Here is a 12,745-nt window from a genome sequence, read left to right on the forward strand (position 1 = left end):
TATCAAAAGGCACCGGCAGACACCGTCGGCGTACACCATCGCAACTGGCTCGCCCTCGCCGACGCCTTCGTCAGCGAGGCATCCCGGCAGGGCGGCCGCTACAAGACTGGCAGGTGCAAGAACCACAAGTGCTGGCGCGAGGCGATTCGGTTCGTCGCAGTCAGCCAGGAGGGGGCTGGCGCCTTCCTGAATGCGATCCCCATGCGGGATGATATGAAGATGGAGACGTGGGCGATGCGCATTACAGTTCAGCGCCGCCTCGGCCTCCCGCTCGATGTTGCCTGCCAGGCGGTGGAGGCGGGCAAGAAGGCGCCAAACGGCAAGCCGCACGAAGAACTCGGCGATGCCGCAATGGTCAACCCGCGTGCGAAGCACGCGACACGACACAAATACCTGCTCAAACGACTCGTCAAGACCCTTCGCTCGGCGTGGGGCATGCTCATCGAGATGGAGCCGACTGCACACCTCAGTTACAGTAACCCAAAACAACCTGACGTGGCGGCGGCGAACATCGGCAAAGGGCATGTGCGCCTCGTTGGCGACTTGAAACTGACGAGCTCGCTTGCGTGCAAGGGTGGCGATCGGCTCGGCTGGAAGGGGGCTTTTGTCGCCTTCGGCAACACCGAGCGGGCGCTGCTCGACTTAGTGTTAGGGCATGCTGCATGGCCGCGGCCGGGAGGGGGGGGGGAGGGGGGGAGGGAGGCGGAGGATGCAGAGGCGGAGGCGGCGGCGGCGGAAGAGGAGGAGGGGGAGAGTGAGGGGGAGGCGGAGGCGGGGGCACCTGTGACGGCCCGCTACGAGAAGGGCGAATACCGGTTCGCGCGGGAGAAGAATTGCGACCTGCGTTTGCTCGACTTCGAGACGTTCGGCGGCTTCGGGGACGGCGTCCGCAGAATTCTTCGGCAGGCGGCGGACCAGCTGAGTAACAAACTTTCGCACGCTCAGCACCTCGATGAGGTCACATGGACCACCAAGAACTGGCACGGGCTGCAGATGCAGCGCTTGTCTGTCGTTCTCCACACCGCCGTGGCGTGGCAGACGGTGAACGAGCTAGCGTGCGGGGACAGCGGCATTGTGCACGGAGCTAAGTGCATTGCCGTTCTTAACGGAGTCGCTTAGGCGGCTCCGGTGGTGTGCCGGTGATAGTACTAGCACGCGCCAGTTCGCACCTGTGTCGAGCCTGTCTGCTGTGAGAGAGAGTTGTTTTGTCTAAGTTCTTTTTGCGATGCGCCTACTTTGGCCCCGGGGCGCGGTGCACCGCCTTGCCGCTGTGTCCACCTGAAACTGGGCCCGCTCCGATGATCTCCTTCGGCGGAACCGCCGGACCCTCGAGTAGCGGCGGCAAGAACTTTGGCGTCGAGCTGCCCTCGCTCGACTGGCAGGGCCTCAAGCGGACGTGCGAGCGGCTGAAGAGCTGCCTGCAAGGGCGTGGCGATGTTCCGGCTCCGGGTGGGCCGCCTCCACGGCCAGACTACCTGAGCAAGAAGCGGCTGCAGATGGAGGAGTTTATTGAGGCGCTGCGCCACGAGATCTTTTACCAGTACAACGCCGCGCGCGCCGACCCGCAAGGCTACGCCGACACGACGCCCGGCGCGCGCTCACCGCAGAGCAGCGGAGGCTCATCGCAGGGGTGGGGGGAGAGCTCCGCGAGCCCTTCCTGTCACCGTAGGCTTGCCGCCGGCGGCCGCCGCACGGCTGAGAGCGAGGCAAGCGGTGCCGCCCTTTGCTGCCATCTCTGGCGAGCTGACAGGCGAGGCGATGAGGAAGGACTACGCCGAAGAATAGAAAAGAAATCACGCCTCGGGGGGAGCTGACAGGCGAGGCGATGAAGAAGGTGGCGCGGCTGGGCTATGTCGAGGAGGAGCCGGACGAGAGACTCGGCGAGAAGCCGTACCTTCACTGCCTCGGCCGCGGGGGCAGGACCGACCAGATGGACGAGATGCGGGACGTTGTCGCCAACGCGACTGCGGCGACCGCCGAGCTGCTGCTGGCTCCGCCTCGGGCTGTGAGTGGCGCCTGTTACACGGCGGGCGGTGCGAGCAGGTGATCGCCGAGCTGCTGCTCGACGAGGACAAGCTGCCCGTCGCCTTTGACCCCTTCTTCACCGGCCTCGGCGTCGCCATCGGCCCCAACCGAAAACACGGCGCCGCACCTCGCACCTTCGTGGCGGACATGTCGGGGACGCGGCCCATGACATGTCGTGGGCGTGCCCATGCCGTAGGCACCGTCACCTGCATCCACCTCGCGGAAGAGTGGGAGGACGACGACGACGTGCCAGACATCTTTGGCGTCGGAATGTGCCGCTGCTGCGTCTCGGGCAAGGGCATCATCAAACTCGAGGTTGAGTTCGTGCCGTGCTCCGTCATGTGAGCGGCCGGCGCAGGCGCTTTGTACAACGTAGAGGCCGGGCGGGCGCCGGCGCGGCCTCATTGCGCGGTTTACTGCTCAGGTTCCCGTCCCCCAGAGCACCGGAGCGCCGAGGTGCCAAGGGCCGCTGTATGTATGTATCGAAGGTGAAGAACAGCCATTAATAAAACAGCAGGTTGCGTTCGGACTGGACACTCCAACACAGATTGCGGTAACTCGGTATGCGGACGAAGACAGGGGCAGGGGCCGAGCGGGGGCTAAGCAGAGGGGCACTTTTTTGGAGAGTGCACGGTCTTTGGAGTGCGGACATCCAGGGCCAGGGAGCGATAGAAGCGCACCAGCGGGCCGGATGATCGCGGTATCGGGCTACGAGCAAGAGAGCCCTGACAACCCTGGTGCGTGCGCGGTGCGGGTGGCAGCGGGTTTAGATTTGTGTGTATCGCGCGCCTTGCGGGCGGGGGGGGGGAGGGGGTGGTCGGTGGAGGGGGAAGGTGGCTCTTTTCGCCGCCATCGCCAAGAAGCAGCTCCGGGCGAAGACCACTGGGGGAACATTTGTTTTTTACACACACTAGCTGAGGGGCTCGCTAAACGCTCGCCGAGCTCCATGCTGTGCAACACCAACTAATCGTCAGGGGCGCGGAGAGCGCAGTGCACTGCGGCGAGGCTGCGCAGCGGGGGCTCGCCCCCTGCACCGCGGCGCGCTCAGCGGCGTAGGGGAGAGGGCGGTCGGTGGCGGCGGCGGCGAGGCGCGAGGCGGTGGCGGCGGTGGTGCGGGCGGCGGGATGACAGGGGAGGCGGCGGGATTGACAGGGGAGGCGGCGGCCACGCTCGAGCGGAGCGGCGCGAGAAGGGGGGGGGCGGCGGCGAGGCGCCGGTGAGCGAGGCGCCCGCGCCATCAGAGGGACGCCGCCGCGAGATGGAGGGCGGCGGTGACGGAGGCGAGGGGCGAGGCGGCGGCGGTGGCGGCGGCGGCGAGAACGGCGGCACCGAGTTTGTCTCGGTGAGCGGAGCGGCGGCGGGAGGAGGAGCAGGCGGCGCTCGCTCGCTGTTGACGGGAGCGCTTTTGAGCCTGGGAGCCCATGCCACTGCGACCGGCGTGGCCGGGAACGGAGATCGCGCGCGCGCCGCCACTCACGACGCGCGCGCGATCTTCGCCAGTCGGGTCCCAGAGGGAACCGGTCTTTTCGGCCGACGTCCAGCGGCGCGCAAGGAAGCAGGCGCAGCGGAGGCGGCCTAGCACCGGCTCGGCGCCGGGCGGTTGCGCTGCCCGCGAGCCGCGTCCTGAGCCTCGGCAGCGCGCTGCGCGGCGCGGCGCTCGCGTTTCTGCGGTTCCGAGAGCGGCATGATGGTTCGCCAGCTGAAGCTCGAGACTCCTCGGTATCGCGAGTTACGCAGGTCACGGGATATAAGCGGCGGACGACGCGAGGCCCTTATATCTTTAGAGATGTCGCCCCCGCGATTCCTCGGCGCGCCCTCCCTCCCTCCCGCTCCCGCCGCCGAGCCCGCGCCCGCGCCCGCCGCCGAGCCGACCACGGGCGTCTTCATCGGCAACCTCCCGGCGGCGGCAACGGCCGAGCTGCTGACAGAGCTCCTCGTGCAGGCAGGACCGCTCGTGGGCGAGGCGCGGCTGCCCAAGGACCTCTCCGGCGAGGGGCACCGCGGCATCGGGTTCGCCGACTACGCGGACGAGGCGTCGGCCCTCTACGCGATCGCGCTCTTCGACGGCCTACGCTTCGGAGACCGGGCGTTGCGCGTCAACCCGTCGGGCGAACGGCCGCAGCGAGGAGCGGCGCCCAAGCCTCCCCACCCGGTGCTGGCGGCGCTGCGAGACCTCGCGTGCCACCCCGCCGCGTGGAACGGCGACCACCCGCGCGAGGGCATGTCCATGACGCCAGAGGGGAGCTGGCACCGCTCCGAGGTGACTGCTGGGCGGTACGACAGCGGGCGGCGCGAGAGCCACGAGGAGCGACACGCGGAGCGCCCCGCCGACCGCTACGGCGGCGGCGGCAGGCACGACGGCCGTCCCGCGCGCGAGGCCGACCTCGAGCGAGACTACGAGAGCCGGCGCCGCGGTCGCTACGACGACCGTCACTCGGACCGCCACGCGGAACTCTACGGCGGCCGCTTCGAGTACGACCGGGAGCGCGGCGGCGAGGGCCGCCGCCGATCCCAGTCGCGCGACCGAGACCGCCGCCGCCGCTCGCGCTCGCGCGGCCGCTCGGACTCACCCCGCTCGCCGCGCCGCCCGCGCCGCGCGTTCCGTGAGTGAGCGAGCTAGAGAGGTAGAGCGGTACCGGCAGTGAGAGGGTGTGGCTGAGTTGAGGAAATCTAAGGACGCGACCCACTTCGCCACAGTCCACAGACGGTCCCGCGCCTCGCCGCTATGACGGGGACACGGACACGGGGTGTGGGGGTCGTGTCCCCGTGGCGAGTGAGAGATCTGCTCGACTGCTCGACGCGGATATCGATAAATAAAATAAAAACGGGCACCTTCCCCAGGATGGTAGTCTGCCGCAACCTCTTCCCAAGACGCAAGAGCGCCACGCTCATGGCTGGAGCTCCCGAGTCTTTCTTCCCACGCCCGCCCGAGTTCTCAGTCATCCAGCCACACACACACACACACATGCATGTCAATCAACCTAGAAAAAAAGACTCTCTGATTGCCGAATCAGCATGTCCCTGCTCGTCTCCCTGCTCCTCGCTCGGCCGGGCGGCGGCTCGGGTGGTGCGGAGGCGCCGCCGCTGCGCGTGCGCGCGCACGGGGCGGCGCTGGAGCACGCCTGCTGTCGCCGCCACGGCCCGACGCCCGGGGCCGGACGCCGAGTCAGACAAACTTTTGGCGAGGACCGAGAGCATCTTCTCACCGAGCATCTTAACGCCGACCCGCTCTCCTGCAACGATCCGCGGGGGAGGGGCTCGTGTGATCCGGCCGAAGCGGCGGCGCGTGGCGCGCACACGCCCCGCTCGCCCGCGGCCGCTGTGGCATGCCCGGCGAGATTCAGCTTTGCCCCCTCGGCGTTGTTTACGAAGCTGACCTCGCTGCTGTGCTTCGGGCGCGGCGGTTGGCTCGTGCGATGCGCGTGGCCGCGCGTGGCGTGGCTGGCCCCTAGGCATTCGTGGCATCCTATGGGTCGTCCAGAGTATCGACCTCTGGCGAGTCAGCCAGCCCCACTTTGAGGGCGCCATGAAGTACAGCGATCGCCACCTCGCTGGCCTCTCCGCAGGCCCCCCCCCGACCGCGTCGAACTCATCGGCGCGGGCTCTCTCGGCTACGGGACCGGCCCCAGCTTCGGCTGAGGGCTGACAAGCTGCCGAGCCGAAATCACTGCCGCGTGTGCGGTTTGGCCAAAGTACAGGTTTCGATCCGGGCCACCGCAAATTTTGATCAGCAAATTTCGAGGGGCGGCCGCAAATTTTGAGGGAGATTTTGATTGTCAAAACGTGTCCGTCTTGGCACAGGATAGAGCATATAGGCGGCGAACACCCAGGTGCGCAGGGACATCGCGACTCTGCCCGCTCGCTCGACCCTTTTGCCGCGAGTCAGAGGGCGCCGGCCGCGTGTAAGAGGTGGCTGGCGCCCTGAGGCGGCAATTGGTGGCGTGGCTGGGGAGTGCGGAGAACGCTACTGGCGGCGTGACAGGGCCTCTCTCGATTGCGTGTGCCGCCCATCGGCACGCGGGTGCGCAGACATCACGACTCTGCCTGCTCGCTCGACCCTTTTGCCGTGAGAGGGCGCCGGCCGCGTGTAAGAGGTGGCTGGCGGCCTGGCGCCCTGAGGCGGCATTTGGTGGGGTGAGCGTGCGGTGCTGAGTCTTACTCGTCGGCGCTGGGGCCAGATCCCAGCGCAGAACTCTGCAACGCTGGCATACAAACACAAGAAGACTAACCCTAACCCCCTAACCCTAACCCTAACCCTACAGTAGGTCAGCGTGCGGGGCTGAGTCTTAGTCGTCGGCGCTGTGGGGCCAGATCCCAGCGCAGAACCCTGCAACGCTGGCATATACAGACACAACAAGACTAACCCTGACCCTAACCCTAACCCTAACCCTAACCCTAACCCTCTAACCCTATAATAACCCTAACCTAACCCACTCCCCAACTCCACACCGCAAATTTGAAAGATCTTGATGAAAATCAGGCCCGACTGCAAATTTCTTCACCATTTTCGCAGGCGCTCCGCGCCTGCAGATTTTGAAAAATTGGCACCTGGCCCAATGTGCGGTGTGGCGGGGCTGGGGGGCTCACCTGCCGCGCCCGTCTCCGGGTGTCCGGGGGTCCTGCGTGGAGATGCGAGGGTCGTAAGGTAAGGTAAAGGTAAACTTCTCCACACACACAAGGTGGTGGGGCAAGGGGGGGCAACCCTCGCGTCTCCACGTCTAACGACAGGAGCCCCACGGCATTTAAAGTGCAAGGCCCGGTGCGCGTGGGTGAGCGGTGTGTGTGTGTGCGAGGGTCGGGCGGGTCGCCCCCACTTGTGTGCACCCCACCTGCCACCAGCCACCACTTTGTGTGTGGAGCGAGAAAAAAATACCCAGAAAGTACCTTACTACTTACCTCTACCGTAGCCCTACAAAGACGCCTCACGCACGCCCGCGCTCTCCTCACACACCGGGCGGCTGCATCGACATGGCGGCGGCGAGGTCGTCGACGGAGCGGTGGACGTAGGGGATGGCCTAAGGTAAGTAAGGTAAGGTACACTTCTCCACACACACAAGGATGGTGGTGGGGCAAGGGGGGGCAACCCTCGAGTCTCCACGTCTGGACGACAGGAGCCCCACGGGATTAAAAGTGCAAGGCCCAGTGTGTGTGTGTGTGTGTGTGTGTGTGTGTGTGTGTGTGTGTGTGTGTGTGTGTGTGTGTGTGTGTGTGTGTGTGTGTGTGTGTGTGTGTGTGTGTGTGTGTGTGTGTGTGTGTGTGTGTCGCCTCCGTTGCGCAGGTCGGCTCCGTGTAGACGGCCAGGACGAGGAAGGGGCCCATCTTGAGCAGGATGATGCCTAATAATGATAATAATGCCTAATGACAATAAGAAGAAGGAGAAGAACCCATCTTGAGGAGGAGGATGCCTAAAGGGTGCCCGCCGACACTCAATCGATGGGGCACGAGGCACGGGGGGGCGTCTCGACGGTGTGAGACATGCCCGCGGCGGTGGCGGTGGAGGTGCAGCGGCCGTAGAAGGAGGACTCGTTGACCTAGTTTACGATGCATTCATTGCGCGGATCCCGAGTCGTGAGCTGACTGGTGCATTGAGCGGCCACAGGAGGAGGAGCTCGTTGACCGCGGTGGGCTCGGCGAATCTCGGCGAGTCTCGGCGAGTCTCGGCGAATCTCGGCGAATCTCGGCGAATCTCGTCGACCGTGGTGATGAGGTACTGGTGGCCGGCAGCCTGAAGCAAGATATGGGGAGGGATGGGGAGAGATATGGGGAGATATGAGGTACTGGTGGCCAGCCTGACGCAAGATATGGGGAGGGATGGGGAGAGATATGGGGAGATATGAGGTACTGGTGGCCGGCAGCCTGAAGCAAGATATGGGGAGGGATGGGGAGAGATATGGGGAGATATGAGGTACTGGTGGCCAGCCTGACGCAAGATATGGGGAGAGATGGGGAGAGATATGGGGAGATATGAGGTACTGGTGGCCGGAAGCAAGGCGGTGGTGTGGGCAGTGTGGGTGTGCCCAGCGCGTGCTGTGCATCGTGAGGTGTGCAGTGTGGCTGTGCGCCGGGTGTGGGTGGGCAGTGTGGGTGGGCAGGGTGGGCAGTGGTGGGTGGGCGGGACGGTGCGACAGTGTGGCAGTCTGGCAGTGTGGCTGTGCGCCTGGACATAGTCCTGGTGTACGCGCCCCGCCATCACCGCCTCGACCAGCGCCGTCACCTCGGGCACGCGCATCGAGATGCCCTTTTGCGCCAGGATCGCAGACCTGAGGGCGCGCCGTCGCGCGTCACACGGCGCTCCCTAGCCCGCCTTGCCAGCGCAGCCGGTGTTGCCGACAGAGCGTGGGCGTGTCGGGCTCATGTGCGTGGTGGGCGCACTTGCGGAGCGTCGGTTGGTCGGGCGCGATGGGCAGCACGGCTGCGCCAAAGATGGTTCGCCCCTGCCCCACGAGGATGCCCACATACCGCTCCCAGTTCTTCGAGGCAGAGTTCTCTTCGCTGGGCATCGCGCGCCACGCTCCTCGCAGCCGCCTCCTCCGCCTCCTCCGCCCGGAGTAGAGGCACACGCACGCTCTCTCGAGGTCTCTTGGAGCAGAGCCCCGGCGAGCCCTCGAAAGAGCGGCGTGCGCGATGTGGGCGCCTGCCGGGCGGACGTGAGAGCACAGCCTGACGATCAAGCACGAGAGCGACGAACGGAGGCGCAGATAACTGGCGGTGAACTCACACTGCTAATACCTGCTGGAGCTGCGGAAGATGCAGTAGTACTGCCACAGAGCACGCGCTCCGCCGCTGGAAAGCACGCGCGGAGCGCGCCGCTGGGTAGGCGCGGAGCGCCGCCACTTGAGATCGGGCCAGTGGGTGGGCCGAAAGGTTCCTAGCGTGTGAGTAAAACTCTTAATAGAACTCGCATCTACCCCTCCACAACCCTGAAAATTTTCTTCGGGGCGCGCTCCGCGCGCGGCGCTGAGCGTCGTAGGGATCCCTTATAGAGATGTTAGAGGATCCCTAGGCACTGGTTCGCACAGGTTCTGCAGCTTGGAGAACAAGAAGCAGCACAGTTTGGCCTGGCAGCACGCAGCTGGACACCAGGCGCTCTCAAATCGCAAACGGGTGGGGCTTAGCGACAGCCCACACACACAGACATCAAGACACCGTGAGCCTGCTCGGAATCAGTGTACGGCACCGCGCCACTCAGGGCCACCGACCCTTCTTCCTAAGCAGCCCTCCAGTTGCAGCTGCCGCCATTCAGTCCCAACAGCACCCCTGCGATAGAGTGGTAGTGAAGCGTTGAGATGGCTACGTTGTAAGGCGTGTAGGTGCGGGACTTCTGTGTGTACTCGTAGCAGCCAAAGCAGGCCTCAGAAAGAGTGTTCATCGATGACGGCACCGCGCTCTTGCTGATCAGCATCCCCCTCGAGATGTGCTCCACCATTCCATGATCAAACAGCTTGCCGAGGTAGCCCGGCGCGTAGTCGCCCATGCGGACCCACCGCTGGGCGGCAATTTGGCCCGCGGGAGGAGCGTCAGCACCAAAACGGTTGTCAGGCATTTCGGGCTCGTGTCCAACGATGAGCTCGTCCCAGATCCTTCGCGCACTGGTGGTGCCAAAGGCGCTGAGGCTCTCCAGGGTCACGAGGCGCACCCTCGCCTTGAACCTGTTTGCGATCTCGACTGCGGCAAACTGCGCTTTGGCACCGCCCAGCGAATGGCCCACCACTGTAATTTCCGATCCAGGCTCGGCGAGCATTTCCGCGAGCTTCACGTTCAACGGGTCCGTCTGCTTTGTCTCGTGCATCATGAAGTGGTACTGCTCGAACATGCCCTTCAGCACGGTATAGTTGTCTGCTCCCCCAAGGTCCACGGATGTAAGACCACACCCGCAGTTTGACCACGAGCAGCGACTGAGACAGTCTTCCGCCCGATCCTCCTCATTATCAAAGTTAGTGCCTGCCCACGAGAGGTACAGACTGCCATCGTAGGTGCCGAGGAAGGCATAACTCGCGCCGCCCTCTGCCCCATCCCTTCCTTTGCCGTGCACATAGGCGTGGACAACAGTGTCGCTCTCGACAGTCTGGACCGGGCCATCCAAGCACCCATTTCCCGTCGTTTTCCCACTGCCCATGCTGTAAGCGATCGCGGCCTGGGCAGTTGGGACCAGTGCCCCGCGAGCGACCTCAGCTGGTATCGGTCGGCAGTCGTCCGTAAAAGGCCTCCGGCACCAGTTGAAGGGGCTCGAACCCAAGCGGGTGGATCCTCCGAGTACATCATCAGCTGTGCCGATACAAGTTATGTTGTGGCCCTGGTCCTGCCTGTTGAGGCACTCACCGTACTCGCCGATGCAGCCGCCGTGCGCATCAGGGCCGGATGAGCGGGCGCAGTGTGTTGAGAGGGGGTGCGACTGCACTCCAAGGAGAGGCGGGTGCGACGAGAAGCTGTCTGCCGACAGAAAGAGCGAAGCGAGGATCGCGGTGTGGAGATGCTGCAAATGCATGTGTAAATACTCGGCTGCGACTGTGCGCCGAACGACGTTACGTCACCCTCCGTTTAGTTCACCCTCCCCGTATATCTCTTAGGTGGCGAAGATCCCAGGGCGGATCTTCCAGCCCCTTTCGGCACCGCAGCACGGTCCTACGGCCGCTGGTGGCCGCCCCGATGGCCCAGCTGGCCAGGCCGGGTCGGCTGCATGTCCAGGCTGGCCGTGGGGGTCATTGTTGGGTCATTGTGTCTCGTTTGAAAACGGGTTTTCGGCTGACGGCAGAAGATCCTCTGGAGGATCTTCTGCCGGGAACCAATGTCAGAGCTCTGAACGGCTGATCTGAGAGCCCCCCAGCACAGTAGGGATTGATTATGATCAGATCCATCACTCACTGGCCGGGGTTGAGCTATTCTAGACGACAAGCCGCGTGCAGAGTGCCTGAAGTTCAGCCCCGCACGACGCACAGACGTGCCGGCTAGTGGGCTGCTAGCGCTCTGCGGGCAGCAAATGTCGCGCTTCTGGGCCACCAAGCCGGTAAGATGACCTAACCCGGTCAGTCTGAGGCTGCGGCCATGATGGTTGTACTCCTCCTGGTGTCGGTGGACCACTTTTTCGGCTTGAGCTAGCGACGAGAATGATCAGCGCGAGGTGGACTCACGAGGGAGGCCAAGGGTCGCCATGTTGGGCACACAGGTGCCACCCAGGCAGAAGTATTGACCAGACAATGAATACGTACAATACCCTCACAAAGAGAGCGATGCCTTCCCACCTGCTGACCGCTTCAGCGGTGGTCGCCACCAATGCAACGACGGCACTCGCCGGCCACGTTGCTGGCCAGCACCAACAATTCTGGGCGCCGCTCGGCCCGAGGCATTGCTAGGCCTGCTCAGGTCGTGCCACATGAGCACTGAATGGCCTCGTAGGGGGCTCATGGGGCCGGTGACGGCGCCCTGCGCCGAAGATCCCAGGGCGGATCTTCTGGCCGCCACTTAAGAGATAAACCCTCGGGGATGTTGGGAAGAGCCAACAGGCTTTGCGTCCGATTTCTTTTGAGAGCGCCTTCGTTGTTAATAATACAAGCCCAAGGTCCCTGGTAGCAGCCATCACTCGCACACACACGCCACACACACCGCACCGCCCCCCCAGCCCCCGCCCCGCCGAGGTGGGAAAGAGACGAGGAGATGGAACAGCCCGAAGGAGGAAGCACAAGCACGTATGGGAGGGTTCAGTAATGCGCCACGCTGCCCGGCGTCTCTCACTTTCCGGGACAGCCCCGCCCTTGCGAGGCAGGAAAGTGACGGCTACCCCGTACGCCCTGCAGCCTGCTACTCCGACGCCGACTGCCCACTCCCCCCTCCCCTTCCCCCCCTTCGAATTCGTCGGCCCCGACAAGCTGCCCGACGTTGGGCCTCCGCCCCGCACGCCCCTGCCCCTCCCCGCCCCGCGCACACACCCCGACACGCACATACAAGACAAACCCGGCGTCCTGCTCTCAAAAAAAAAAGTCTGATTGCCAAATCAGCATGTCTCTCGCCGTCTCTCTGCTCCTCGCTCGGCCGGGCGGCGACTCGGGTGGTGCAGAGGCGCCGCCGCTGCGCGTGCGCGCGCACGAGGCGGCGCTGGAGCACGCCTGCTGTCGCCGCCATGGCCCGACGCCCGGGGCCGGACGTCGAGCCGGACAAACTTTTGGCGAGAGCAGACCGAGCATCTTCACCGAGCATCATCGGATCGACCCGCTCTCCTGCAACGAGCCGCGGGAGGGAGGCTCGTACGATCCGGCTGGAGCGGCGGCGCGTGGCGCACACATGCCCTGCTCGCCCGCGGCCGCTGAGGCACACCCGGCGAGAGCCAGCTTTGCCCCCTCGGCGTCGTTTGCGGGGCTCACCTCGCCGCCGTGCTGCGAGGGCGGCGGTTGGCTTGTGAGGTGCACGTGGCCGCGCGTGGCGCGGCTGGCCCCAGCCCACGCCCTCATATTTTGTGCTGGCTCGCGCACGCGCCGCGAGAGCTCGACGACGAGCGACTGCATTGGCGGGCTCCGTTGTCAAAGGCGGCGGCTCTGCGTGGTCAAAGGCGGCGCTTGCCATCAGCCGCCGTGCACAGATGTCCCAAACTCTTTCATGCTTTGGGTAGGACACAGGCCTAACTACTCGGGGACACACGATTCCCGAAAGGGTTGTGTCCCCCTTTCTTCTTTCGGCCTCTTCTCACCCCTCTCTCCCCCCTCCCCCCCACCTCGCCCCCCCCCACAGG

General features: G+C 64.8%; 4 protein-coding genes across 4 annotated transcripts; 3 read left to right on the forward strand and 1 right to left on the reverse strand.

Moving 5' to 3' along the window:
* Window positions 1-1,306: 1,306 nt before the first annotated feature.
* On the forward strand, window positions 1,307-2,536 carry EMIHUDRAFT_448638 (hypothetical protein). The gene is made up of 5 exons (XM_005757759.1): window positions 1,307-1,590; window positions 1,670-1,743; window positions 1,811-1,969; window positions 2,044-2,143; window positions 2,222-2,536. Exons 1-5 carry the CDS (start codon window positions 1,497-1,499, stop codon window positions 2,368-2,370), a joined length of 576 nt encoding a protein of 191 aa, XP_005757816.1. The 5' UTR covers window positions 1,307-1,496; the 3' UTR covers window positions 2,371-2,536.
* Window positions 2,537-3,811: 1,275 nt separating this feature from the next.
* On the forward strand, window positions 3,812-4,636 carry EMIHUDRAFT_97282 (hypothetical protein; the record flags this gene model as incomplete). The annotated part of the gene is made up of 1 exon (XM_005757760.1): window positions 3,812-4,636. One exon carries the CDS (start codon window positions 3,812-3,814, stop codon window positions 4,634-4,636), a length of 825 nt encoding a protein of 274 aa, XP_005757817.1.
* Window positions 4,637-5,040: 404 nt separating this feature from the next.
* On the forward strand, window positions 5,041-5,664 carry EMIHUDRAFT_199086 (hypothetical protein; the record flags this gene model as incomplete). Its single annotated transcript, XM_005757761.1, has 3 exons — window positions 5,041-5,428; window positions 5,478-5,556; window positions 5,592-5,664. 3 exons carry the CDS (start codon window positions 5,041-5,043, stop codon window positions 5,662-5,664), a joined length of 540 nt encoding a protein of 179 aa, XP_005757818.1.
* Window positions 5,665-12,215: 6,551 nt separating this feature from the next.
* Window positions 12,216-12,521, reverse strand: EMIHUDRAFT_199089 (Hypothetical protein; the record flags this gene model as incomplete). The annotated part of the gene is made up of 1 exon (XM_005757762.1): window positions 12,216-12,521. One exon carries the CDS (start codon window positions 12,519-12,521, stop codon window positions 12,216-12,218), a length of 306 nt encoding a protein of 101 aa, XP_005757819.1.
* Window positions 12,522-12,745: the final 224 nt, after the last annotated feature.

The sequence above is a fragment of the Emiliania huxleyi genome (genome assembly GCF_000372725.1).
Source record: "Emiliania huxleyi CCMP1516 unplaced genomic scaffold EMIHUscaffold_9, whole genome shotgun sequence".
In the NCBI taxonomy this organism is placed as follows: domain Eukaryota; phylum Haptophyta; order Isochrysidales; family Noelaerhabdaceae; genus Emiliania; species Emiliania huxleyi.